Source organism: Phocoena phocoena, chromosome 8, assembly GCF_963924675.1.
Source record: "Phocoena phocoena chromosome 8, mPhoPho1.1, whole genome shotgun sequence".
Classification (NCBI taxonomy): domain Eukaryota; kingdom Metazoa; phylum Chordata; class Mammalia; order Artiodactyla; family Phocoenidae; genus Phocoena; species Phocoena phocoena.
In genome coordinates, this window is record NC_089226.1 from 85,736,535 (window position 1) to 85,764,264 (window position 27,730).

General features: G+C 51.4%; 1 protein-coding gene across 1 annotated transcript in view; it reads right to left on the bottom strand.

Annotated features, from left to right (window-relative positions):
• The window catches only part of ABTB2 (ankyrin repeat and BTB domain containing 2), a 181,786-nt gene that overhangs the window by 25,977 nt on the left and 128,079 nt on the right, over nt 1-27,730 (bottom strand). The window contains exons 2-3 of the mRNA XM_065881835.1: nt 21,724-21,870; nt 14,562-14,775 (exon numbers count right to left, since the gene is read on the bottom strand). Coding sequence (XP_065737907.1) covers nt 14,562-14,775; nt 21,724-21,870 — 361 coding nt within the window. The remainder of the gene's footprint in view (nt 1-14,561; nt 14,776-21,723; nt 21,871-27,730) is intronic.

Here is a 27,730-nt window from a genome sequence, read left to right on the forward strand (position 1 = left end):
ACCGTTGGCTGGGAGGACACAGGACTCTGGGGCGCGGGCCTAGCTGGGAGGGTCTGGGGAGGCCCATGATGCCTTAGAGCCCACCCTGCCTGTGAGCATCCTTAGTCCAGGAAAGGATCCTCACAGGGACCAGCTACACAGCTGCAGGTGATGGTCAAGGGAGGGGGTAGCCAGAATGTCTCCCACCCTCAGCCCTAAAATCTTACACCGACTCTGCCCCACCTTCAGTGGGAATCACTGCTGAGCACTGGCGGTGAATGGGGTGACTTCCCCCCGAATCCATCGTTCTCAGGAAGCTTGCTGGGAAGCACACCGCTTCCACGCCCTACCCTGCTGTGCCGCCTGGGCTGGGAGCTGGCAAGTGGCACCATCAGGAACCTGAGAAGATGCCAAGCTTTTCCCAATCAAGCGACAGCTCTTCAAGCAGAGACTGCTCTAGGAAGGTCAAGGTCGGCTCTGCTCTGCCAGCTCTGCGGCCCTCACCACAGGTCCCCCAAGATTTCTGGAGGGCCACGGTGGCCGAACACCAAGCCAAAACATCCATGGAGAATGAAACCAACATTGTCCCAAATGAAGTCAGATTCCATTCCCAGTACAAAGGAAGCGATTCTAGTCTGGTTCACATGTTGGACTAATTATTTTTCTAGAATTGCTTGGTAAACCAGAATGGTTTGGCTCAGCTTGGAGTCAGAGCCGGGCAGGCATCTCTCTTCTGACCCCGGGGCCTATCTCCTCTGGCAGCCCCGCTGCCTCAGACCCTGTAGCTGACCCCTGGCAGAATCTCCACGTGGGGTCAGGTGACTTCTGTTAGAGGCAGGGCTTAGGACTTTCTTCTGGGAAATACGCTTTTCTTATTAAAACCCATCTGGTACAGATTAGAGGCACCAGAAAAACCTCCAGTTGCTCAGATATGCATATGGATATAAATTTAGATTACAACCAAGTCATGATTAGCTGTGAACGATTCCCCTGCCTCTTCCCATTGGTTGCCCGTCAGGGAACCTAAACGTGAGCTGTGGGATGGGAGGCCAATTGGGTAACAATCGGGGCATCCTGGCCTGGCTCCGAGGCATCCAGGAATAACCGGGAAACACAAACAACTAACGTGTACAGAGCATTTGCTAAACACGTGGCATTGTTTTAAGCCCTTTATATCTATTGACTTACTTCATCCTCATATCTGCTTTATGAAACAGGTACTATTATTATCCCCTTTGTACGCATGGAGAGACTGAGGGCTGGAGAGGTAAAGTAACTTGCTCCAGGTCACACACCTAGTAAGTGGCAGAGCTGGGATGCGGTGCCAGGCGGGGTACCCTCCATGTCCAAGTTCCCAAACAGTGTGCTCCACTGCCACTTAGCTTAGGAAGCTGGCCCTGGCTTTCCATTTTTCTGGACCTGGACATCCTGGGGACTGGACCACTTCTGAGAGGGAAAAGGAGTGCTACTGCCAAGAACACTGGGACAGCAGGCATACATGAGAAGTGTCTCAGGCAAACACAAACACCTGGTCACCCTGGCATTAGGCACTGGGGTAAGGCACCTTGCCTGGCTCGTGGGTCTCCTTCAGGCAGTGGGAGGCCCTCTCTGCCCACCCGCCCTGAGCCTGGTCCCCATTCTGCCCTCAGCACCGCACCCTCACAGCATTTGCCCATTTGGTATCATTTTGTTTGTTTGCATTCTTTGTGTCTGCTTTCCCCTCAGGCTATAATTTCTCTGAAGGCAGAGACTGTTTTACTTACTGATGCTGCCCATCCCCCAGCACAGAAGCCCATGTTAGAAACTCAACCTTTGAATTCAGATATGCATAGCCCAGGGAATTCCCTGGCGGTCCAGTGGTTAGGGCTCCGCGCTCTCACTGCCGAGGGCCTGGGTTCAATCCCTGGTTGGGGAACTAAGATCCTGCAAGCTGCGTGGTATGGCCAAAAAAAAAGAACAGAAATGCATAGAATGTTTCTCACTCCTAGAGGCAAAGCCCTCTGGCCGCTAACATGTTCTCAGGGGTCCGCTCTTACTCCAGGACTCTCTGCAGGGCTCCCGAGCTCTAAGTCAGGCAGCTGAGCTCCTGAAATGGGGAAGTGCTTCGTCTTCCATTCTTGGAGGCTTGGGCTGGCTTGGGTATTAACAAATGGCTCTCTTCAGAAAAAAAGAAAATATTTCCCTGATAAAAAGATAAGCATGCCCAGGAGAATTTTCTACCCAGGAACAGCTTCCTGGGGAAGCTCCGCTGACTGCGGCTAAGGTGGTTTCTGGGAGGGCAGCTAGGATGGCACGTGGAGCCGTCTCAGGGAGGGGACGTCAGGTGTGGTTCGGCAGACGTCCATGTGGCCTTGAGCCGCGATGGAAGGGACACGGCCATCTGTCTTTGGTAACCGGGCCTGACTCTAGGGTGGCCTCTTATGTGGGTGGGATGGTACAGATTTCACTGGAGACTGCATGCGGGCACCACCCCTCCACCCTCTCCCCTGCAGCAGGGAGGGCTCTGAGTGCCGCAAGGGCCAGGGCATCTATCTGGCCCATTTCTCAGGCCAAGGCTCCCCTGTGTGGCGGCCTCGCTGGCAGGCGGCCTAGCTGGCAGGCAGCTGGCAAAGCAGGCCAGAGTATCGCTGCTTCCCACACAAGTGGAATGGAGCCCGGTGAAAGCAGGCCTCCCTCTCTCCGCTTGGCTGGGGCGTGGCTCCCTTGGCCTCGTGGCTGCACCTTACCTTCGGGGCTCACTGCTGCATGAAGATGCCAGAGCCTCAGAGACGCCCAGGCTCGGCGTCCGTGACGGCTGACAAGAGGCCACAGCTCTTTCACCCTGTGGAAGCCAGGCAGCCAAGGGCCTCCAACCTGTTCAAACACACGCCCCTTCTTTTGAACACACACTTTCAGAATCATGGTGAGGGCACTGCCACCAGCGATTGGCCTCTGCCAGCAAGTCAGCTTGGGAGGGCCCAACGGCTTAGCTCTCCTGCTTCACTGACCCAACAGGCAGCTGCTGGGCAGTGGGCCAGGGGTGGGGTCATTTATTTAGTCTCTGAATAGGTGTTCCTGTCCGGATTCAGCTGAGTATTGTCACACAGCACCCGCCTTCCCCACCCCCCCACAGTCTAAGGCAGCAAGGTGACCCATTCACACTGTCAGGTAAAGAGCTTCCAGAAACTTCCAGGAGGAGGTAGAGGCATGGGGCTCTTGAGGCCTGGCGGGAGATGCACGTGTGCAAGGCGGAGATTCCCGACTGGCAGCTAGTGGCTTTGACCTGAGCTGGAGACGGCGGTGCACTCTAACCCAGCCAGAGGAAAAGGCTCCCAGCACTTGACCCTGCTTTCTGCACCCACGGCCCAACTGCAGCCTCAGGGGAGACGCTGGCACTGGCTTCTGAGCAGCAAAACCACATTGCTAAGATTTGCTGAGGGCCTACTGCGTGCCAGGTAAGGAAGAGGCCATTCTGAAAACATCACCCTCTAACACAGCCACCCTGCGAGGGTGTTTTACAAATGTGGAAACCAAGGCTTTGAGAGGTTTGGACACACGTCTGAGGTCACATAGCTAGCCAATGGCGATCTGTCTGGCTCTAAAAAGAGAGATTCCGAGGTCCTGCCCGAGACCAAACTGCCACACGCCAAGTGCTCTGAGCCTACTGGCTGGTGGAGAACTGGGAGGCAGAGTGCGAAGGAGAAAAGAGTCGCCCCAGTGCGCCCACTGCCCCACTCTGCCCAACTCCAGCCTCCGCGCCCATAGCCTCAACAGTCCTGAAGGCAGCAGGGAACGGGGTGCTGGGCTGGGCCCCAAAGGGACACTCCGGGCCCCTCAAGAGCTTTCTTCCCCCAAATCTCAAATATTAAAGCAGCAAAGGAAGCGGCTGTCAGAGGCAGTTGGTCTTGAGGGAGGAGGGAAATCTGGGGAGCCGGCTGGCAGGCAAGTAGGAGCAGGCCAGAAACCAGCCCAGCTGGACTCCAGACATCGCCCGAGCTCCTATCCTGGCCCATCCTCGGCGTCTGCAAAGTCCACAGCTCAGCCTAGGAAGCCGCCTTCTGTAAGAAAGCAAACTCCATTCCCTTGAGTTGGGACTTCCCAGCACCCAGGCGCCCTCTGGGAGACAAAGGGCATTGTGGCGGCCCGTGACAAAAACACCCCTGGGGCTGGCAGTTCCCAGTCTTCTTCTTCTCTGTGGGGACCCGCGGGCGCAACAATGGGACAGGAAATCACACGCAACAGGCAGCCCCGGGGGCATTTGTCAACAGCTGGGTCGGGATCCTGTTCTTTCTCCAGCCCCTGTTATCTGGCACTGCCACTTCGTCTGTCCCCCATCCCTGGCTCATTCCTTCTCGGATGCTGGACAGATGCCCACCCTCTCTGGCCACCCAGAGCCAGCTAACTCAAGCCTGTGGGGGAAGAGGCCCTGAGTGGTTGAGAGCAAGCAGCCCAAGTCACGCTGGGCAGGAGGTGCTGATGGAGACCGGTTCCCAGGGTCTTTCTCTCTCCCCCGGGGGTGGGGGGGGGGCGGGAGGGAGGTCTCACCCCCTCCACTGTCACTGTGAATTCACTGCGTTCTTATCGTTGGACCTCCCTGCCTGAGCTCAGATTTGTCTCTTCCTAGCTGTGACCTTGGGTGCCCCTCTTACCCTCTCAAGGCCTCAGTCTGCTCTTCTGTAAATGGGAGTGGAAACGGCTTCCTCTGAGAGCTTGTGAAGATCTGCTAGAGAGTTGTGTGTTTAAAGTGACTTATAAACTGTAAAGATTTGTCCAGATGCTTCTAACCCATGTAAATATAAATCAGGTCATATCACTCCCACGCTGAACACTCAGCGATGGCAGCCCGTCTTGTGCGGGCACTGTGGGCAAACCAGCAAGTGAGGGGCCAGGGGCACGGCTACACCACTAACTTTAGAGTGCTTTGCGTGCTGCTCAGTCTTTGAACCAACGGGTGGATGAAATCCAGTTTTTAGAGTTCTTCGAGATTCTCGGGTGGTGGGTTGCGATAAATCCAAAGTCTGTACATATCTCCATTCAAAGCTGTCTTCACTGAATTAAACCTTTGGACCATCTGGTCGACCTCATCTTCTCTGTCATTTGCCTGGTTCCCTGGCTACAGTCAGGGGTGGGTTACGAGGGAATTAAGGGCAGCGACTGAAGGAGGTATATATGAGAGGGAAAGAAAACATGCACTTTGAGTAGATGTGATTTTCAAATTCACCATTGTTTTGGGTTATTTATGCATTAAACATGATTTAGTTATTTGAGCCCCTCCACAGGTTTATGAAAACAGTAATTATACTGATAATCGCAGCCATCACATATGAAGAGCTTACTCTGTGCTAAGTCCTTTCGATGGATTACCTCATTTGATCCCTACAAAAACCTATGTAAGTAGATCAAGCCATTTTCCATTATAAGCTGGGGAAACTGAGGCCTGAGAAATTAACTTGCCCATAGTTACACAGCTAGTAAATGAGAGAGCAGAGACCCCACAGATGGTCTTTCTGACTCCAAAAGTCCAACCTTTAGGCTCTATAGCCTATTTCACTAACCAAACAAAATATTTAACTGCCTACTCTGTGCCAGGGAGTGTTCTATGTGCTGGAGTCACAGTGGTAACACCGGACCCACAGTGCCTACCTTCTAGAGGGGTGAGGAGGGGGCAGAAAAGGAAGTAAACAAATTCACAGACAAGGTAACTTCAGACAGAGGAGGGTGTCCGGAAGAAAATAAAAAGCAGATAAGAGGATGGAGAATGACTGCGGGTGGGAGGGACAGCTCTCTGTGTGTACTGCAGACCACAGACGAGTCACTTCAGAGGTCACTGGATGCACCAGCCTGGGAAACACATGCAAACAAGTACTTAATTCACCCGATAGCTATTTTTACTTCTTTTGCTTCCATTTTGGGTAAGCAGATGGAAATTCAATGCACGAAAGGGGGGAGTGGAAAGAGAGAAAAGAGCTTAACATTGCAAATCTTCTTGAAATGGTATTTAAGGGAACCACAAGTCAGGAGCATAAAGCCACCAGTGCCATCATCTCTATTATTTGATAAGAAAACACTTTCGCAAGCCGAGCAAAAGATTAACGAGCCCACTTCTTCAGACTGAACGCAGCCTATCCGCGGGCGCCTCCCACTTATGTAAAGTGCTCATCTGAGGGGAAACATCCCCCTCCTGCATCTGGACTGGAACAAAGAGAGGCCTCTCTTTTTTGTGTACTTCATGTGTGTTGGGGGCCCTGCCCCAGAACTTGGGGGGCCCCCAGGAAGTAGGCGCTGCTTAGATCTTCCCTCTACACAGGAGGAAACTGTGGCTTGGAAGGTAAGGAGACCTGTTCAGATCACACAGCTGGAGGAGGCGGCGCTGGTTTGACCCTCACACACGGGCGCCTCTAAGGATGCAGGTCTCCACGGGAAAACCACTCAAGCGCCACCTAGGAGCATTTGCCTAGATAAACAAAAACCACTGATGATTTTTAAAAAAACAACACAACCTATTCTGTGTTTTAAAAATGTACATGAAATGTAGATTTCATGTAATATGTCACGAAATATGCCCTTTGAAGCAACAAAATCCCTCTGCGACTTCTGCTGCCAATGTCACCCCACCTGTCCCAGTGTCCTGTGGCTGTTCTTTAAGGCCCAGTTAAAACCCCAGTCTGTTCTGACACTACCTCCCCAAAGACTCCAGTCTTCTCCAAGATCCTCTGGGCTATGAGGATGAGGATGAAGAAGACGATGACTGACACACACTGTGTGCCAGGCACTGTGCTTTGCATATATTAACTCAATCCCTATGACACCCCTACGAGGTTGGCACTGTTAGTCCTGTGTTAAGAAGAAACTGAGGCATACCGGCTATATGAACGAGGCCACCAGCTCGTACATGGCAGAGCTGGGATTGAATCCCGGCCAGTGTCAGGGCCTGAGGGCTGACCTAATGCAGTATCTTACAACCAAGCTTCTTCTTACATTGTCTGGTGGTCTGTGCTCATTTTTTCCCTCTGTCTTGTTTTTGCCTCTCTTATTAGGCAGGAGACTCAATCACATAAGGCACTCCATAATTCCCTTATATCCCTTCCCTGCTGATCAACAGAAGTAGAGTGAGAAATGTGAGTTAATTAGTGAAGCACTTAAGATGGTATCTGTCACTTAATATGTGCTCTATAATGCTAGCTATAATTAGCAGGAGTGTTTGTAAGTAGGAATAATATTAGGAGTTGCATTATTAACTATTATTATTGGTAGTGGCACTGGTTACATTGGTAATATCATTAGTAGTAGTGGTAATTGTATTAGCTGTAGTCGTATTACTAACCCAGATGCTGCTTGAGAACCCAGTCAGAATGGCCATCATCAAAAAATCTAGAAACAATAAATGCTGGAGGGCTTCCCTGGTGGTGCAGTGGTTGAGAGTCCGCCTGCCAATATAGGGGACACGGGTTTGTGCCCTGGTCCGGGAAGATCCCACATGCTGCGGAGCGGCTGCGCCCATGAGCCATGGCCGCTGAGCCTGCGCGTCTGGAGCCTGTTCTCCGCAACGGGAGAGGCCACATCAGTGAGAGGCCCGCGTACCCCCAAAAAAAAAAAATGCTGGAGAGGGTGTGGAGAAAAGGGAACACTCTTGCACTGCTGGTGGGAATGTGAATTGGTACGGCCACTATCTGGAGAACAGTATGGTGGTTCCTTAAAAAACTACAAATAGAATTACCATACGACCCAGCAATCCCACTACTGGGCATATACCCTGAGAAAACCATAATTCAAAAAGAGTCATGTACCAAAACGTTCATTGCAGCTCTATTTACAATAGCCAGGAGATAGAAACAACCTAAGTGTCCATCATCGGATGAATGGATAAAGAAGATGTGGCACATATATACAATGGAATATTACTCAGCCATAAAAAGAAACAAAATTGAGCTATTTGTAATGAGGTGGATGGACCTAGAGTCTGTCATACAGAGTGAAGTAAGTCAGAACGAGAAAGACAAATACCGTATGCTAACACATATATATGGAATTTAAGAAAAAACAATGTCATGAAGAACCTAGGGGTAAGACAGGAATAAAGACACAGACCTACGAGAGAACGGACTTGAGGATATGGGGAGGGGGAAGGGTAAGCTGTGACAAAGTGAGAGAGTGGCATGGACATATATACACTACCAAACGTAAAATAGATAGCTAGTGGGAAGCAGCCGCATAGCACAGGGAGATCAGCTTGGTGCTTTGTGATCACCTAGAGGGGTGGGATAGGGAGGGTGGGAGGGAGGGAGACGCAAGAGGGAAGAGATATGGGAACATATATATATGTATAACTGATTCACTTTGTTATAAAGCAGAAACTAACACACCGTTGTAAAGCAATTATACTCCAATAAAGATGTAAAAAAAAAAAAAAAGAAACATCATCCTACGTCAATGAAGAAAGACTATTCTCGGCGCCAACCGTCACCTAAGCATGTTTATGACCATTTTAGTAACCGGGGGGAGCAGGGGGCGGGGCTGGGGCATGACAGCCACCATTTATGAGTACTTTTAGGTGCCAGGCACTGAGCTGAGTGTTTTACCGCATTATCTCTTTAACCCGAGTAGCATCTTATTATCTTCACTGTTTTACCGCTGAGGAAACTGAGGACTAGAAAGATGGACTGATGTGTCACACTGCTAGAAGGTAGCAGAGAGGGCACCTCTGGGATGACCCAAGAGGCTGGTAGAACCCTCTGACCCTTGGGCAGTACCTGAGGTCGTGGTATGGACTTCAGGTGGAGTGAGTAGGACCCCTACGGGCCGGGACCTTTGCCAACTCCAGTTTTTCTGAGTTCTGTCCACATACTTGCAGGAACCCTCTCGGCTAGCATGACATGGATCAGGGCAGCCAAGAGACGGGCTAGACACCCAGCACCTTCTTCCGGGACCTCACCTGGAAAAGGGCTTTGATCTCAGAGCAAAAACAGCTCCATGGGAACTGGGGGCTGATAGGTATCAAAGCAGCACTCTGGGCCACCTGTGTCTCCTGAACCTGCCCATGGTGCAGGACCACGTACCAAACAGCTCCAGGGTGGATCCTGGTAGAAGTGCCTCTCCTTGCAGCAGCACGGGAAGGGCTTCCTAGCGCCTTCATTCTCAGAGTGGCCCAGGTGCTGAGAGGGGATGTGTGGGGAAAGGGCAAGTGAAAATCAGCCAATCACAGAAACACTGAGCAGGCCAGTGGTCCCCAACCTGTTTGGCATCAGGGACCAGTTTCGCGGAAGACAATTTTTCCACAGATGGAGGTGGGGGGGCCGGGGCGGGGGATGGTTCAGGCGGTAATGCGAGTGATGGGAAGCGACAGGGAACGGCAGATGAAGCTTTGCTCACTTGCCCGCCACTCACCTCCTGCTGTGCGGCCAGGTTCTTAACAGGCCGCGGAGCGGTACCAGTCCGCGGCCTGGGGGTTGCGGACCCCTGTCCTAGGCTGCAAGCTCAGCCCTCCCCCTGTCTTGGCCCTGGAGGCCCCAGCTCCCCCGGGCATCGTTCTGGACCGTGTTTCCTTATTCTCACACTGCTCCTTTCTCTCTCCCCCAGGTCCCACACTCTCTCTTGCCACGTGGTCTCGGCATATGCTATTCCTTCTGCCTGACACTAATCATCACAGTAGCTAATACTGAGCACTGACTGTGTCCAGGTACCATTCTAGAAGTGCTACCTACGTTAACTCATCAGCGCTCGCCTTACGGGTGGTTGTGAAGACTAAATGTTAGTTGTCCACAGAACCTGGGCTCTGGAGAGACTAAGTGACAGCTCGAAGGATCTAAAATAAGAGTGGTAAGTCTGATCTCCAACGCGCGTCCCTGAATCGCAGTTTTCCCCTCAGATCATGCTCTGCGGGCTGAGAAACAGAACACCAGATGTTTCCAGGTTCCATCCCAAGTCAGACGCTCTTCCTGGCTTAGTGTTCTGAACACCAGCAGGCCCCCAGCCCTCGGACCGAGCTTCCCTCCATGATGGGGCACTGTGCAGGGCTGGGGAGAGGGAAGCAAGGGGGCCCGGGCTTGAAGTTAAGCAGATGGGCTGGTTTGTGGAAAAGGAGCCCACCTTCGTTTCCAGTATTCCCAGATATTCCTCAAGGATCTGGCTTCTCTGCTGCTACTGGCAGCACCGTTCGGTGAGTCTGAGCACCCCAGCTCCCGAGGTTCTGAGGCAGAAAATCAGATCACCCTCTGTCTATCTCAGCCCCCTCTGCATCTCTAGCTGCATCTGTCTCCCTCTGTGTGCTCTGCGGGATGATGTTCTCCTCCAGCAATTTGCTGGCAAGCCGGCAGACCTCCCTCTGCTCCGGCATGTCTACACGGCCTTCCTCCCCACTTCCCCAAAGCCCTCATTCCCAGGAGAACGATGTCCTCTGCCTGGATGCTATTTCAGCTACCCATCCCTCTGCCTCCAGGCATGACGAGCAAGGACCACATTTAGCCAGATGTGGCTGTCCATTCTCCTCCAGACCATGGGGGAAGAGGCTCCCCCCATCTCCCTGGGTAACCCTGGATCTCTGACAGCAAGTTCTCTCACTTTCTGAGCTCAGTCCTGGGTGATGACATGCCCTGCAGGGGGGCAGCTGTGACTAATCCTGTGTTTGAGATCCTGCTGGTGCCTGTGATGCAAAGCTGCCAGCAAGAAAGGGATCCTGGGAGGGTGCAGGGAGGCTCCAGCTGCAGGGCTCTCCCAGGACAGAGGAGAGGCAGGTGGGGCTGGAATGGCCCCAGAGAAAGTGGCCCCAAGGGCCATCACCCACCCAGATTATCTCAGAGCTTTAGGACTGGGTCTCAGCAGCTGGGTGGGAAAGCTGTAGCCTGGCATGGTGAAGGGCGAGGGCTTTCAGGTCAGAGAGACCTGATTCGAATCCTTGCCCAGATACTCAGCAGCTAGGTCGCCCCTGGCCCCGCGCCCTCGTCTGTAAAATGCAGGTAAAGCTAACACGCACCTTGCTGATTCGTTGTGGAGCACAAAAGAAACAGAAGTCGGGAGAGCTGCCCTTTAAAAGGAAAAGCTGGGTCTTTTCACATGTGGCATCTCACTCGCCCTCCCTGATGGGTCACTCAGCCCTGTTTAGCATATGAGGAGCCTGAGGCGTGGAGGGGCCTGTGCGGGAGGCTGGATCGGAGCCCAGGCCCCTGCTCGAAGCTGTGCTGCTGCCCGGCTCACCGCGGAAGCACGTTCGACTGCCTTCTCGTGCCTCGCAAAGCTCCCGCTGCTTCTACAACTCCCTTCTCCCTGCAAACCCAGAGCAGGAGGCCCTGGGGCGAACGGTCCTCACGGAGAGACACTGAGGCCCCACTGAGCGGCGCAGACGCAGCTCACAGCGTAGCAGGATGAGCTTCGCACAGAGGGTTGAAGGCACGTCCCGCCTGCCCTCTGTCAGCACGCCTGTGGTCACACACAACCCCCGTGGGAGGGAAGACGGGTACTTTCTTCAAAGCGGAATCTATAAGCACAGACTGGAGAGGCACCGTCAGTGGTGCCACGGGCCAAACCCAAGCCGACAAACCGAGCTCCTTGGCCCAGGTAGGCGAGGCGGTGGAAGAGGTCCCTTAATCCCCACGGGCCCAGACACCCCTGAACCATCGAATCCCCAAGCGGAAAGCCTCCAGGCTACAAACCCACCATCATACGTGAAATCAGAGGTTCTGTCCAATTCTGCTTGGGGGACCTGACCCCCATGTCCCAGACATGGGACAGAGGGAGGAACTTCAAGGGAATGAAGTGGGGGAGGGGAGAGAAAGAGACAGACAGACATCCCCAGACTCACAAAAGCAAAGCTTTGTCACCCTGGGGCCCTAGCAAACGCCGGCTCCTTGGTGCACAGGAGAGAAGGGCTCTGCTGAGGGTATTGGAGTGGCAGTGCCTCGTGGGGACATGCGTCCCAGCTTGCAAAGGAAAGGCCAGCCAGGCTCTCGAAGTCCTGCAGGGCCTGCCCTGTCAGAGTGCATCCAAGCACGGCAGGACCCACCCTGCAGCCAGGAACTGGGCACCAGAGAGCTGCTGGGCTGTCTGTCCCCCTGGGTATTTTTAAGGTGTCCTTTTAGTGCCCAAATCTGAATTTTTGGGATTCTTTTTTCCTGATGGTGGTTCCAATTTTCCACATGTCTGACACTCACTTGAAACGATTCACGGAAAAATGCTTTTGCAACTGACTTCTTTGTGCCACAGACAGTGTGGTTTGTAAATAAGGAGATATCTAAACACGTACTCATGTGTATGTTGTCACTCAAGCTCAGCCATCGCAATCACACACAGACAAGCAGTTCGTGTAGCACAGAAACCCTGATGTCATGTTTTAGAGCGTCAGGGGCTGGGAATCCCCCCAGGAGGAAAGCCAGAGGGTGGCCACAAAGACATCCAAGGGGTTCTGGGCACAGCGTCCACAGAAGAGCAGCTCCCTGGCCAGCACCACAGCCAGTAGCCACGCTTGCAGCCAGAGGGCCAAGCAGCCCAGCCTGGGGCAGCAGGTCCCAGGAAGGTTCCTTGTTCTCCTTTCCCAGCCACCTTTGCTTGGGTGACCCAGCCTCAGGCTCAGTCTAGCACCCTTCGGGACCTCACCACTAACGAGCAAACCTCCCCTCCCCATCCCCACCCCCTCCAGATGTTTTCTTGGCCCTCTCTCCCTCCCAGCCAGCTCTGGCAACCACAACAATTTCTCCACAAAGCAGAAACAGCTGGGGCGTAGAGCCTGTGCTCTGGCCCCATCTCCCTGCTGGATGCTTCCTTCAGGAAACCCGGGGCCTCCACCTGCTGCCTTCTTGCTCCGTGTCAGGCCCCACCTGCATTCACTGTCCAGCTCCCCAAGAAATGAGACAACCATGGTCTAATAATGACACCGGTGATAATAACAGCAGTGGTAGCATTTACGGGGAATCTACTGTGTGTGTGGACTGGGCCACTATTGCTTCACGTCTCTCGTAATGACAGACGGTGTGGTACAGAGGTTATGAGCAGAGCCTATGTGGCCTTGGCAAGTTACTGAATCTCTCTGTGCCTCCACTTACCCATCTGTAAAATGGGGCTGCGAAGAGCACCTATTTCCTGGAAGTGTGTGCCCACATGTAAAGTGCTCAGCACGGTGCCTGGCACGTGGCAAAGGCCCTATAAACATCGCTGATCATCCTTGAATCCTTAAAACTGCTTCGTTACTGCCCCATGTTTATAGCTGAGGAAGCTGAGGCTCAGGGAGATTTGGAACCTTGCACAAAGGTCTCAAGGTTCTTGAATGTCAGAGTTGCTGTGCGTGCCCAGGCCACCTGACTCCTGAGCCTCTGCATCCTCGCTCCCAGCATTTGCCGTATGTCCACAGGATTGCCAGTGTTTTCACGATGGCTGTTTTTTAATGAGCTGGTGTGGGGATCTACGCTTGCATCTTGATCTTTTGTGACTGTGGAGGCCCTGGAGAGGTGGGCCTGGTTGTGAGGACCACACCACTGAGACCCAATGCCTCCCGAAGACAATGGGCGGCGGGGGGGCTGGGAAAGCAGTGGCACTCTCTGGATCAAGGTCTCAGATCTCCCTCCTCTGTGATGGGGCACAGAGACCCCTGGGCTGCTCTCCCCGTCTCCTGGGCCCTGCTGTGAGGTGGAATGTATGCACCCAGGGCTGCCTAAACTGAAGGCGAGTCTCTCCCACTCCCTGGACCTTCAATTACACAACCCTCGACCCCTGTCCATGAGTCAAGCCCGTGGACAGACCCTGCCTTGGGTGGCCATGTGGTGGCCTCCAGGTGAAGCTCCTATTAGCATATATACTGGACAAATTATAAAAAAGCATCTCCTCTGGGCAGAAAATTGAAAAAAAGGTGGTCCTCTGAGTAGACCAATTAGAATGGGCACCCTGTCCTCAGGCTGACATGGCTCCATGTGTGTCCCCCACTCATGCCCCTCACTGCGTCCCCTTGTGCAGTGTACAACCTGTATATCTGTTCTTAGCAGCCCTTTCCTCAGTTGGGAAAGGGCTGGGACCCCGTGGACAGCACTAGACTGGGGGCCAGCAGGCCTGGACCCTGGGGCTATTTATCCACTAACCTGCTGGAGATCAAATAACCTGCCAGAGCCATGACGTTCCCATCTATAAAACGAGAGAACAGGGCAAAATGTGCCTAAGAATTCCTAACAAGAATGATATCATCATCATCAAAAGAGGTGACAGCCACCACTGATGGAGGGCCAGTTACCACCCAGACATCGTCCTAAGTGCTTTTTCTGAGAGCACTAGCTCACTCGATTCTTACTACCACCTTTCTAGGTAGGTGCGAATACCTCATTTTATACAAGAGGCAACTGAATTTCCAAGAGCCCAGGTAGTAAATGCTAGAGCTGTGAGACAGAGGCCAAGGCCCACCTTCTGAGACTCAACGACCCCACCCTGCAACAGCCCGGGGTGAACAAATCCTGCTGCACCCCAGGGACAGGCCTTCATCCGTCTGAATTCGCAGCCGTCGCTCATGTCAGGCCGCCTCCTCACAGGCACACAGGCCGGGGCCAGGGCTCTTCTTCCACCTTGTCGGTCACTCGGTCAGTCAACACACATTGGGTCGCACGGTCCACCAGGTGCCCAAGGCAGATCCCTACCGTTCGTTGTTCAGGGCCATCCTCGGGGGGTCCAGGTTGGGGTTCTCCATGGACTCCATCTGTGGACACCGCAGGAAGTAGTAGAGCGTGTGGAGGGCGTCAGGGGACCAGGTGATGGGCTGGGGTGGCTGGCGGGCCTGGCGGGCGGGGCTGGAGCCAGGACCCAGCGGGCGGCGCCCCTGCATGTGGTGCATGGCGCGGGAGACCAGGTCGCCTGGTGACGAGGGCAGCCGAGAGGGAGAGAAAAAGGAAAAGTCTGAGTTCACAGCTCACATTCTCCCAAGGATCCTGCTAGCTAGAGGAGCAGCTAAGCCGGCATGCCTAATTACTATTTACCCAGAGGTGGCAGGTGGAGGTGGAAACTGTCACCCAGACACATGATAGCAATTTAGATTCCCTTTCACTTCCAGTCCTGCCTTAACAGTTGAACGAAACGCTTGGTAGGGGCCCGGCCCCACCAGAACTTACGCGAATACGGTTTCTTTTCCAACAGCCCCACTCCCTCCATCACCCCATGGCCCTTTCCCCAGCTCTCACCACAGGAATCTCCCTGGGCTTCTTTTCCCAACCTCCAATTCCTGTGCTAGTCTGCGTGGTGATTCTCCCCCGTGCTGTCTGGTGCAAAGTCCAGGTACTTCTGCAGAAAAAGGACCTCCCTCTCCACGGCCTCAAGGAAAACTCCCAACACCATCCATTATGCTTATTATGTGCTGAGTGTTCAATTTTCTAGAAATAGAATTTAATTTGATCCTTACAAGGCTGGGGCCCAAGTAGGATCCCCATTTTGCAGACGAAGAAATTGAGGCTTATCCAGTAAGCAAACATTTACGGACACCATGCATTTCCCTGGTCACAGGGATGCCGCGGTGCCCAGTAAACGGTAGAGTCTAGATTTGAATCCAGGCCTGTGTGACTCCAAAGTCCATGAACTGAACTGGGACCCAGGCCGTGGCCTGCGCTAATGAAGTCTGCAGGGTCCTCAGGTCCCCATATCCTGTGCTGTGTTTCTTCCCCAGTTGAGTCTTTTCAATTCCCCACCAGCCCAGGACAGGAAACGTCCCATCATTGTGTGAGGCCACAATGCTGAGAAAGGACGGGTGAAATGGCCCCAGGCACCTGCAGGCCCCTCTTTCTAGGAAAAGTGGCGCCTTCCATTCTTCTCAGGCCTGAGAACTCAGGGGGGCGTCCCCTGTGGGTCAGCTTGCCCCTTACAGATAACCCCTTGGAGAGAAAGCCTCTGAATGAGGCTGAGCTCAAGGAGGGAGAAACGAGCAGGTTTTAATATGGCAGGTGAAGTGTTGTTCAACGTTCGACAGGACCAATTCATTCACTTATTCCGTTAACCTCCCCTACAGAGCCTCTGGGTCTGGGACTCTATACCATGTGTCCCCGGAGCCCTGCACAGCTTCTACGGCACAACGGGTGCTCGGCAAACATTTGGAGGATGAAAAAGTAGCCTTACACATTCATTTCATTTAAGATACAACTCCTGGTGGGGCCTGACTTGAGCTCGTTAGCTGCCAAGTTCTCCCATGACAGCCACAGCAGCAACGCTTGTTTCCAAGCAGGGACAATGACAGCCCTGGAATTGGAGATCTCCACTGGGAAAGAGCCCTCCATGCCACCCCCAGGTCCTCACTCCTCTCTACAAAGCGGACTTGCTCATCCCGCAGTTGTAGCTCAGCTGCCTGGGTGCCTGCTGCCAGACCCCAGGGCCAGGAGGGCTGAGGGTACTGAGTTCCTGATGCCTGGTTCCCATCCCCCAAACTCTAATTTAATTGGTCTGGGGCAGGACCCAGGCGTCTGTATTTTGTCAAAGTTCCCTCAGTGAATCTAACCTCCAGTCAGGTTTGAGAATCACCAGGTAAGCGGCTGAGCGCATAGATTCTGGATTAAGACTTGCCTGGCTTCCAGTCAGGGCTCTGCTATTTCTATCTTGTGTGCTTTACGTAGTAAGTTACTTAACAAAGCCTTGGTTTCCTTATCTGTAAAATGGAAATAATCGTTTCTAACCTAAAAATCCTGAGGATTCAAATAAATAACAAACATAAAGCACTTAACATCATGCTGGGCACAGAGTAAGTGCTTGGTAAAGTTAAATATATCACCATTATTGTTACTGTCTTTTGTTAGTAATCCTCTATCCTACAGGCCACCTCGTGGTACTCTTCCTTCCAGGACCTCTGCCTGCAGTCAAGCACTGCCCCTCATTTCCCAGGACAGGAGGATTCCAGCCCTGCCCTCAGGCTCCTGGGTAGTAGAAACTGGCATCAACAACCCCAGGCCAAGCCGTCTCCCAGCAGCTAGTTGTAGAGCTAAGTTGGCTGCAATAAGTTGAAATCTGGCTCCCGTTTCTCCAGGTCTAAATGTCATAACTGTTGGCATGACCACAGGACCACAAGGAGGAGAATTCAAAGAGTCCCCGATAGCATCGAAGAAATCTTGTTGAAATATCATTTCAAAGACTCGACAAGGTAGAAGTCATTACCATTAATTATGTTTAAGATGGTTTCGTTGTTCCTGGTGTAGAACCCTTGGCAGCACATTTCCAGCCAGTATGCAGGCAAAAAAATCGAGGAAGGAAGAGGAATACCTCCTAACAGCTCCCTAAAAGGGAAGCCAGGAGCAGAGAGGCCTTCCGAAGGTTTGGGAAGCCATGAAGGCAGCAGAATGGTGACTGGAGATGGAGTCCCCGGACACTTTGCTCCAGGCCCAGCTTCGGGTTTCGGTGTCTCTCAAAGACCGAAGAGACAGATGCCTGCAGACAACTCTGATCAGGCATCTAAAAAACTTAAGCTGCGCTGCAAGTCCAGGTTACGGGGCAAAGACAGCCACTTGTTTTGGATGTTCTCCCAGAAGAATTTTCCTCCCTGCCACCTTCTATTTTCTAGGCTTCAAGACAGACATGAAAAGATAAGACAAAATCTCTAAAAAAAAAATCTCTTTACAGCCACCCCGTAAGGGAGGCATTTCCATTTTACAGATAAGGACACAGGCTACACAAGTTAAGTGATTTGTCCAGTGGCACAAGCAGGACTTGAACTGGGGTCCCTGTGTCCCAAACGCATGTTCTCGACCACTGTGACACTGCTGCTTGAAGTGTGGTCTGCAAACTGCGACAGGTCTGTGAACTGGGACAGGTGTGCAAACTGGTTACTGGTTCGGAAGTTCATTTCAGAAACTGAGAGTGAGCTTGAAAGAACTTCCAGAGCAATCTGACAGAATGATTTTATGCCTATTTAATCTAATTAATAAAATAAAATGGCTTGCATCTTACCTGTGCTTTATTTCATATTTCTAAACGTTCCTTTTTATTGTATTTTATAAAAGTTTCAGTTTGCAACAAAGCTGGAGGGATACCATCCCTGACCTGCTACCACAGTGAGTTTCAGAAGCTGTGGCCCAACGGGGCTGTGCTCTTGGTTTGGTACAGCTGGGCACTCCTCAGAGCTGCTTCTGAGACATCCTTGTACTTGAGAATCAATTGACCCTAAGCTTGATGAGACCTCAGTCTGAAGCCCCAAAACACCCACAAGTATGGAGAAACACGCCCTCCCTGCTTGTTAATCATGAAAGCCCTGACAGAGGTGCTACGGCTTCCCTCTGGTCTGTCCAACCTGCATCAGGAGCCATCGAATAAAAAGAGAGTGGGAGGGCCTGGGATTCAGCACTGTCTCCAAAATGAGGCCCATACCATCTGGCTCCCTTTGAAAAGAAGTATTTTATTTCTTATTCCCTTCCATTTACCTTCTCATAGGTAGAGAGGGACAGAGGAAAATACAAGTGCCCGAGCTCCCTATGCAGATGGACCTGATACAAGAATGAGACTTCCTGACCTACCTGGCAGGCTGGTCCTGGCCAGGTGCAGGGAGAGAGTGGATGTTAAAGCCGGGCTAAACTCTAAGGTACGAGGTGCTCAGTGCCAAGTATCACTAGCTTCATTGAGCTCTTTAGTCTTGAAGAGAAAAACTGCAGTATCTGCTTCCACCTTCACCTCCTCCCTCCTTCACAACGATTAGCAAAAACCCTGGTTTCAGAGCGAGGGAGCTCGGGCATCTTGGCACATGACACAGCCTGCTTGGTTGTCGGTGAAAGATGCTCTGGGGATCCTTCTTCCCTTTGGTCTGAGGAATGGCTGAGCCAGGATGGGGACCAATCCTAGGTGGGTTTTAGGAGGCAAAAACGGGACGATAGAGAACTTATTCTTACACACACACACACACACACACACACACACACACACACACACCAATACACAGCTCAGGTTCTGTTCTCATCACTACTGATACATACACGAGGGGATACAACAGAGAAAGTCTCCATTCTCATGAAGCTGAAGTTCTAATCACATGAGAAAGATGACCAACTATTCACAAGTAAATATATAATCAATGCCAAGTGTCCATTAGTGCCTTGAATAAACCAAAGCCGTAAGATGGGAGACAGAGAACGAGGGTGGGACCCTTAACCTCTGCAGGGTGCTCAGGGAAGGCCTGTCTAGTAAGTGTTATTGGGCAGAGACTGAGAACGTGCCATATTTGGACAACTGGAGGAAAAGGTCACAGGCAGAGGAACAGCTAGTTCGAAGGCCCTGAGGTGGGAAGATCTTAGCCAGGAGGCCAGGAGGCCAGGAGGCCAGGGTGGCTGGAGCACAGTCAACAAGAGAAGAACAGAAGACGAGGAAGGCAGATCATATGTCCAATCCTGGACTTCACTGAGTGTGCTGGGAAGCCGTGGGGGTAACTGAGAGGATATTGAGCAGATGAGTGACATAATACAATTTGGGTTTTAAATATCCCTGGTTTGGCCCGAGTTGGTAGCCCTGGAAGTGGTGAGATAGTTGGGATAGTTTTAGAAGGTAGAACTGATTGGAATTGGTCCCTGGGCTGAATGGTAAGGACAAGCCCTTCCCCTGAGGGAAGTTTCTGAATGCTCGCCTTGTGCCTGACTGTGGATTGTAATGGGCACAGAGACCACTACAACAAAAGGCTCTATGATAAAAGTCAAGATCAGATTCCGATCTTATGTATGTATGTATGTATGGCTGCAATGGGTCTTCGTTGCTGCACACGGGCTTTCTCTAGCTGCAGCGAGCGAGGGCTACTCTTCGTTGCAGTGCGTGGGCTTCTCATTGTGGTGGCTTCTCTTGTTGCGGAGCACAGGCTCTAGGCACACGGGCTTCAGTAGTTGTGGTGCACGGGCTCAATAGTTGTGGCTCGCGGGCTCTAGAGCACATGCTCAGTAGTTGTGGCGCATGGCTTAGTTGCTCTGCAGCATGTGGGATCTTCCTGGACCAGGGCTCGAACCCGTGTACCCTGTATTGGTAAGCGGATTCTTTTTTTTTTTTAATTTTACTTATTTATTTTTTTATTTTTGGCTGTGTTGGGTCTTCATTTCTCTGCGAGGGCTTTCTCTAGTTGCGGCGAGCGGGGGCCACTCTTCATCGCGGTGTGCGGGCCTCTGTCACGGCCTCTCTTGTTGCAGAGCACAAGCTCCAGACGCGCAGGCTCAGTAGTTGTGGCTCACAGGCCCAGTTGCTCCGCGGCATGTGGGATCTTCCCAGACCACGGCTCTAACCCGTGTCCCCTGCATTGGCAGGCAGATTCTCAACCACTGCACCACCAGGGAAGCCCCTGGTAGGCGGATTCTTAACTACTGTGTCAGCAGTGAAGTCCACAGATTCCGATCTTGACCTCAGCTGCCCTGAGATGCTGGTGGCTGGGCTGCTAGTCACGTCTACGAAGCCCACAGCCCTAAGTAATTTAGAGCTTTGCTAAAGTCAGACACAGCAGGAGTCAGGCCCCCTTTCTGATTCTTATTTGCAACCTGACTGGGGGAAAATGACTTTTCTTCTCTAAGCTTCGGTTCCCTCATCAGGACTACCTTGCTGAGTCGTTTTGCACAGTAAATGAGATCATGTGATGAAGGCACTTCATACAGTGTCTTGCACATAGTATGTGCTCACTTAATGTTCAAAATGCAAAACAAAATCAAGGTGTTCTCCAGTGGACTGAGGCCTAAGTGTGTCCCTCACTGTTCTCAGGCCAAGAGAGTTCACCAAACAGACTGCGCATAGCCCCAAAGACAGCCCACCGTCCAGGAGACATTCCTCAGGGGTGGGGATCAAGCCATACACCCAAGCCCACTTCCTGCAGGGTCCTCAAGAGGCAGGGGACCCAGGTGGCCATGCTGGAATGCCCCGAGGAGACAGAAAGCTCAAAGTCCTGCTTTCTGCCCCAGCCTTATTACCAATCTGCTCTGTGACCTTGAATCAGGCACCTTCACTTCCTGTCCTGGGAAGGGAGGAAGCTGTGTCCTAAAGAAACAGAACGGCTTACCATTCACTATTCAGGGGCCAGAAACCTCAAAGAAATCACAAGTGGAAAAGGCTGGAGCAGAGTGAAACTCCATCTGTTTCCACACTGTGCGCTATACGACCCTTGGCATGTGTCCCCGCCCTCCGCTGGGTGGTCTCATGACCCCGGGAGGAGCATGCAGTTTGATTTCTCAAATAATTGGGATAATGAGAGGGAGAGATCGGGAGACACGGGGATCTCATGCCTCCTAACACGATCTTCTGAAACAGCTGCCAAACAGTAATGACCTAGACCCAGGGGTTTCCCGCTGTGTTCCAGAGAGCCCCGAGGTCCTGGGAGATGCGCAGGGCACCGCAGGGCTGAGACCACTGATCAGGTCCTCCTTCAGCCAGAGAAGCTCAGCTTTTTTCTTTCTTTTTCTGTGACGAGGTTTCGGGAGGTGCTTTCTTTCAAATACTGGTTGTAAATTCAGAGCCCTTGGGGCCAGGCAGGTAAAATAAATAAATGAGACAGGCCAGCTACGAGAGACCGAGGCACGTGGCAATGTAGGGAATGCCTTCTGTCGCCTTAGCTGCCACTCAGCTCCCCCTGATCGCTGCCATGCAGGAATGGGGCGCAGCAGTGCCAGATCGTCTGATTTCTCTAGAGAAACGAGAGATCCAAATTTGGATGTGATTAAATGCACCTGCCAACTAAAGCACACATGTCTGTGGGCCACCAGTTTACAACCTCTGGCTTTCAGAGAAGGTAAGCAGCGTGGAGGAGAAGGAGGAAGCCAGGACCCAGAAGGTGGGCTCTTCCCCGCCTCTCCCTTGGAGCCAGCAGACCGTGGGTGCCCCACTTACTCAGCTCCGAGATGCTCCCCACACAGGTGGCCAGGAGGGACTGCTCCAGGGTCCGGAGCTCCAGCTGCGCGTAGGCATCGGCGCGCTCGTCGTGGCCCAGGGACCCGCCGTTGTAGGGACTAAAGTACGCAGGGAGGGAGAGGACACCTGTGGGGAAACATGGTGGACAGTGTCAACGAAAATAATCAATAAACAATCAATAGTAAGAATAGCAAAGAGTTTTATTTGAGCCAAACTGAGGACTAGCCCAGAAGCCCACTGTCTAGGTTACTCCGAGAAGCCTCTCTGGAGAAGCAGGGTTTTCAGCACAGTTCTATATCTTGTCAGAACAAAGAATATTAAACAAGTCTGGGTTACATTTCTTCAAGGTTAGAAAAAAAAAAAAAAGAACAGACCAGCACGTACATAGCAAGTAGGTATGCCTTAGCATCTGGGAAGGGAGTCTTTTTTTTTTTTTAAACATCTTTATTGGAGTATAATTGCTTTACAATGGTGTGTTAGTTTCTGCTTTATAACAAAGTGTGGGAAGGGAGTCTTATCATCCAAAGAGGACCAGCATTGGCATCCCAGGAAGGGGGGCATTTAATCTTTATTTTTAACCTAGACGTTATTTACTTCTGGTCAATGTGCCCTCTTCTTTAATAATTAAAGCCGACGTACAATGTATGTTTGATAGGCCACAAACAGGCTATTTTAGTTAGCATAAAACTCAAGTTAACTCATGTATAAGCCAGAATGACTTCCCTATATGTCAATATGTGAAAATGTCTTTTATCAACAAGTCACCTGAGGATGGAAGCAAAGCTCAAAGGCCACAGCTCTGCTCCCTGTCTGGTCGAGTGTGGGTGGTGGGCAAATTGCAAGGCTCCACTTAGGACAGCTGACTTTTCACTGTGGGCAGTGCTGCAAGAGCCAAGATGAGGGCGGCCCACCTGTAGACGTGGTTTAAAGCAAGTGGAGACCATCCTTTCTTGGAGCTGCACAAGGAACTGGCCTCCAGAGGCTGGTGGGCCATATAAACATTCATTCATTCCTTCCCTGCTTCACTTGCTGAATATCCAAAGTGCCTCACTCAGCCCAGGGATTCTGCTGCCTTTAGGATTCTGGGGTGACAAAGAGACCTGGCTTTGTCTTCACCGAGCTCAGTGGATGCGGCGTCAGATGTAAACTGTTCACCCTGCCCACCCAAAGGGCAGCATCGCCCTTGGAGTCCTCCCACTTCCTCATGCTGCCCCCCCTTCCTTCTTCAAGCCAAGAATAGGACCAGGAGAAATCACAGAGAAAAGGATGCTGCTTTCCCCGCTCCAGGAAGGGGACTCATCCAGCCACTGGCCAAGGCCAATTAGCGTTTTTCATTAGCACTTCAACAATAGAGGAGCAGAGCTGTCAGAATCAATCCCAGGGGGTGACAGCCTGTAAATTTCTCCAACTCACTGTGTGGCTTCTTAGAAAGCATCAGAAAAGCAAAATCAGACTGGCTTAAAATTACATGTTGGTTCTTCAGAGCATGTGACCACAAAGATTCCCAATTTTTGGTAACTGCCTCTTCTTCGATCAACGCTTCTTTGTCCAACCCCCTTGAACTTTTTTTTTTGAAAGCAAAATACCCACAGGAATTTATTTTAGTCACTTTTGGGAAAATCTCTTAAAATTCCTTGAGATAACAGAAGAGCCCCTGGGATGTGGCCAAATCCAGGCTAGACTTCCCTATCCTGTACCCAGAAACGTCATAAGGATGACGACAGCCAGAGGTCCTGCAGCAGAGAGGTTAACACAGGGCCTTGGAGCTGGAACATTGGGGCTCACGATTCTAGCTCTGTCACTTAAACCAGCGGTGTTACCTTGGGCAAGTTACTTCACTTCTCTGTGCCTCAGATTCCTCATGTGTTAACTAGAGGTGACAAAAGTTACCTAGCTCACGGTGTGGCCGTGAGCTGCCAGATGTCCACGTGTGGACTGCTGCGTGGCTCAGAGTAAGTGCTCTTGCTATTATTTTTCCTATGTGCTGGGAACGCAGGCTTTAGGTACACTATCTCATTTATTCTTTCAACAAGGTGGGCACTGCTGTCTCCATTTTAGATAATGTGCAGACAGTCTGAATAACTTGCTCTACCAAGTGGCAGAGCTAGGATTCAAATCCAGGTCTGACTGGCTCTAGAATGTATACGCTTCACCTCTCTGTAAGCCCAGATTCAATGAACACACCGCCAAGCTCACCTACGGCTGTCCCGATTCAGTGTTATTCCTGCTTGGTTCACCCGTGGAAGCCCCACTGCTGGGCCTCGTGTGCTCTTTTATGGGGCAAACGCACATGGCAGCCTTCCTCCTGCCCAGATCCCGGCAGCGTTCTTTGGCCATGCTCTAGGTTCGGCTGCCCGTCAGCCCTGCCCTCCTAACCTGCCCCTCCCCTGACCCAGCCTCCCTGCCCTCCCCAGCACTGCCTCACTGCCCTCCCCAGCACCGCCTCACTGCCCTGCTGTGTGGCTGGGACCTGCCGCTCTGAATCTCCCTCCGACCCCTCCAGGATGGCAGCGGCAACGGACTCCCGATCTGGGCGCTGGCTCGGCAAAGCAGGGCATCAAAGCACTTCCTCAAAGCTCTGTTTCCAGTGGAAGGAGGAGGGCATGACTAGGTTCCCCCTGCCCCCAGCCCTGTCCCCAAAGCAGAACCTCTCCCTGACAGCTGAGGACCCAAACGCATGAGGAAGACCTGGCTCTGAGCATTAAAACAAGTAGTGAAACAAAAGACCACCCTCCCATCCCCACCCGGAACTACAAGCTCAAACCCACGGGCAGCCCAAATGTTTGGGAGGGCTTCTACGGGTCTAACTCAGGCCCTGCTCTTCCTCTTCTCTTCATTATTAATCCACAGAAACAACACTAGGGACGTGTGGATCAAATTTACAGAGCTTAGGGCAAGGGAATAGGAAATTCAGCTGATTTGTCAAAGGATTCCCAGAGAGAAATATTATGTCAATGGATCTAGTAACAAGAGCTTGCAGCTCCATTAATAATAGTCCCCATTTTCCCAGTCATCGCCCACCCAAAGGGGTTTTCATTTAATACCGTGGCAAAAGTAATTATGAGCCTATTGTTACTAATAGTAATTGATAGCATCACAGCTTTTGCATAGTACCTTTTGCTTTTAAGGGACTTCGAACACCGAGGAGTACATAATTTATTCTTCCAGCAAGGGAGGTAGGGAGGTCATTATCAGTAATAGCCACTGATAACATTTTTTTTTTTTTTTTTTTTTTTTTTTGCAGTACGCGGGCCTCTCACTGTTGTGGCCTCTCCCGTTGAGGAGCACAGGCTCCGGACGCGCAGGCTCAGTGGCCATGGCTCACGGGCGCAGCCGCTCCGTGGCATGTGGGATCTTCCCGGACCGGGGCACGAACCCGTGTCCCCTGCATCGGCAGGTGGACTCCCAACAACTGCGCCACCACGGAAGCCCCACTGCTGACTTTTAAAGAGTGCTCACTATGTGCCAAGACTGTGATAACTTTATATGCATGATCACGTGCAATTCCCAAGGCTTCATGAAGTACTGTTTGCATCCATCTTATAGATGAGAAGACCAAGGGTCCCGCCCCCAAAGTTAAGTGACTTGCCCAAGGTTACTGAGGGTCTGAAACTGAACTGGGGCTAGAATCTCAACATCTTGATTCTCAAGCTGTTGAAATGAAATGACGTCCTAACTTTGGCCCCCTTGTCTTTAGTTAAAGAGCACAAGGATATTTGAGAGAAAAGGGGTTCTGTTCTGTTTGAGCCTGGGGTCTGATAGGAGGAAATATAAAGACCCAGAAATACAACTTTCTTTTAATGTGCCTGCTAAGGAACTCTGGAGGCCTCACATAAAGCTCTTACAGACTGAAGGCCATCTCTCTTATTCCCTCTGATCTTTCCAGAATGCAGTTCCACAGGCTGCCTTCTGAATCTGCCCCCTTAAGAAAGCCTTTTTTGGACTTCCCTGGTGGTGCAGTGGTTAAGAATCCACCAGCCAATGCACGGGACATGGGTTTGAGCCCTGGTCCAGGAAGATCCCACAGGCCACGAAGCAACTAAGCCCGTGCGCCACAACTACTGAGTCTGCACTCTAGAGCCCGCGAGCCACAACTACTGAGCCCGTGTGCCAGAACTACCGAAGCCCACGCGCCTAGAGCCCGTGCTCCAGAACAAGAGAAGCCACTGCAATGAGAAGCCTGCACACCGCAGCGGAGACCCAACGTAGCTAAAAATAAATAAATAAATTTATTTAAAAAAAAAAAAAAAAAGAAAGCCTTTTTTAAATGTCAATGTGAAATTCTTCTCTCTCCCACATAAGCCTGCTCCTCAGCCATTCTCACTGGAGATGGAAAACACTTGCCTTAAGTTCTCTCACCACTTTAGTGCCTTCTTTGCCCCACAGAAATTCCTGGCTTTAGGGGATGGGCCCAGGGCAAGGTCATTCTGGAAAAGGGACTTCCAAAAAAAAAAAAAAACAGAAGAAAAGCAACACCCCCCCCCCCGCCCTCTGTTTACTAAAATCCTTAGAAAAAAATCTGTTTATTTCAGTCATGACGGAAAAAAAAGCATGCTGGAATGAAACCTGTATCCCTTTATTAATTAATAAGGATACCTCAAATCGATCCCTGCTGAACTCTGTAAAAGTTACAGAGAAAACCCACGTGCGTCACTCAGATCGTTGCTGTGAAATGAACTCCGGACTGTGAGGCAGGGAAGCAGTAGGCATGACCCAGGTACCCTCTGTCTCCCTTGTCTACAAAATCAGCATTTCTGCGGAAACAAGGTTCCACCCCAGTGTGCTCTGACTGTAGGTGAAGCCTCTACATTTCTCAATCTGAACACAGAACCACAATCTTCGGTCACTCAATTTTTCTCAAGCAGGTTGCCCAACCCTTGAATCTCGGAACTCATTACCTCATTCCCCAAAGCTTCCAGTCCCTTCTCTGAGCATAGTACCACATCCACCCAGTTGCCCAAGAACAGATCCGGTGAGTCATCCTTATCAACTCTCTTCCTCCTCCCCCCACACATCCAATCAACCACCAAACCTTGCTGCTCTCATAACCCTCGTATCTCAAAAATCCAGTCACTGCCGGTTCAGGCTACCATCTTCCCTCACTGGATACTGCAATAGCCCCTCCCCGTCTCCTCCCTCCGTCTCACCCCATCCCTGACAATCTCTTACTCTGGTCACGCACTCTTATTTACTCTGGCTTTAAACTCTTCAATGACTGCCCACTGCCCTCACAAAGAGGTTCAAACACCTTTCTACAGATAAGAATAGATAATATTCTTCTTTCTTTCTATGATACTTAGAGATGAAAATAATCCTGCCAGTAAATAGGGAAATTCCCAGCACCTCTCAAGAAATCAGCAGAGTTAAGAAGCCTATGCACTGAAGAAAAGGGAACACTCCTGCACTGTTGGTGGGAGTATAAATTGATACAGCCACTATGGAGAACAGTATGGAGGTTCCTTAAAAACTGAAAATAGAACTACCATATGACCCAGCAATCCCACTACTGGGCATATACCCTGAGAAAACCATATTTCAAAAAAAGTCATGTACCACAATGTTCATTGCAGCACTATTTACAATAGTCAGGACATAGAAGCAACCTAAGTGTCCATCGACAGATGAATGGATAAAGAAGATGTGGCACCTATATATAATGGAATATTACTCAGCCATAAAAAGAAACGAAATTGGGTTATTTGTAGTGAGGTGGATGGACCTAGAATCTGTCATACAGAGTGAAGTCAGAAAGAGAAAAACAAATGCCGTATGCTAACACATATATATGGCATCTAAAAAAAAAAAAAAAAGGTTCTAAGGAAACTAGGGGCAGGACAGGAATAAAGATGCAGACATAGGGGCTTCCCTGGTGGCGCAGTGGTTGAGAGTCCGCCTGCCGATGCAGGGGACGCGGGTTTGTGCCCCGGTCCGGGAAGATTCCACATGCCGCGGAGCAGCTGGGCCCGTGAGCCATGGCCGCTGAGCC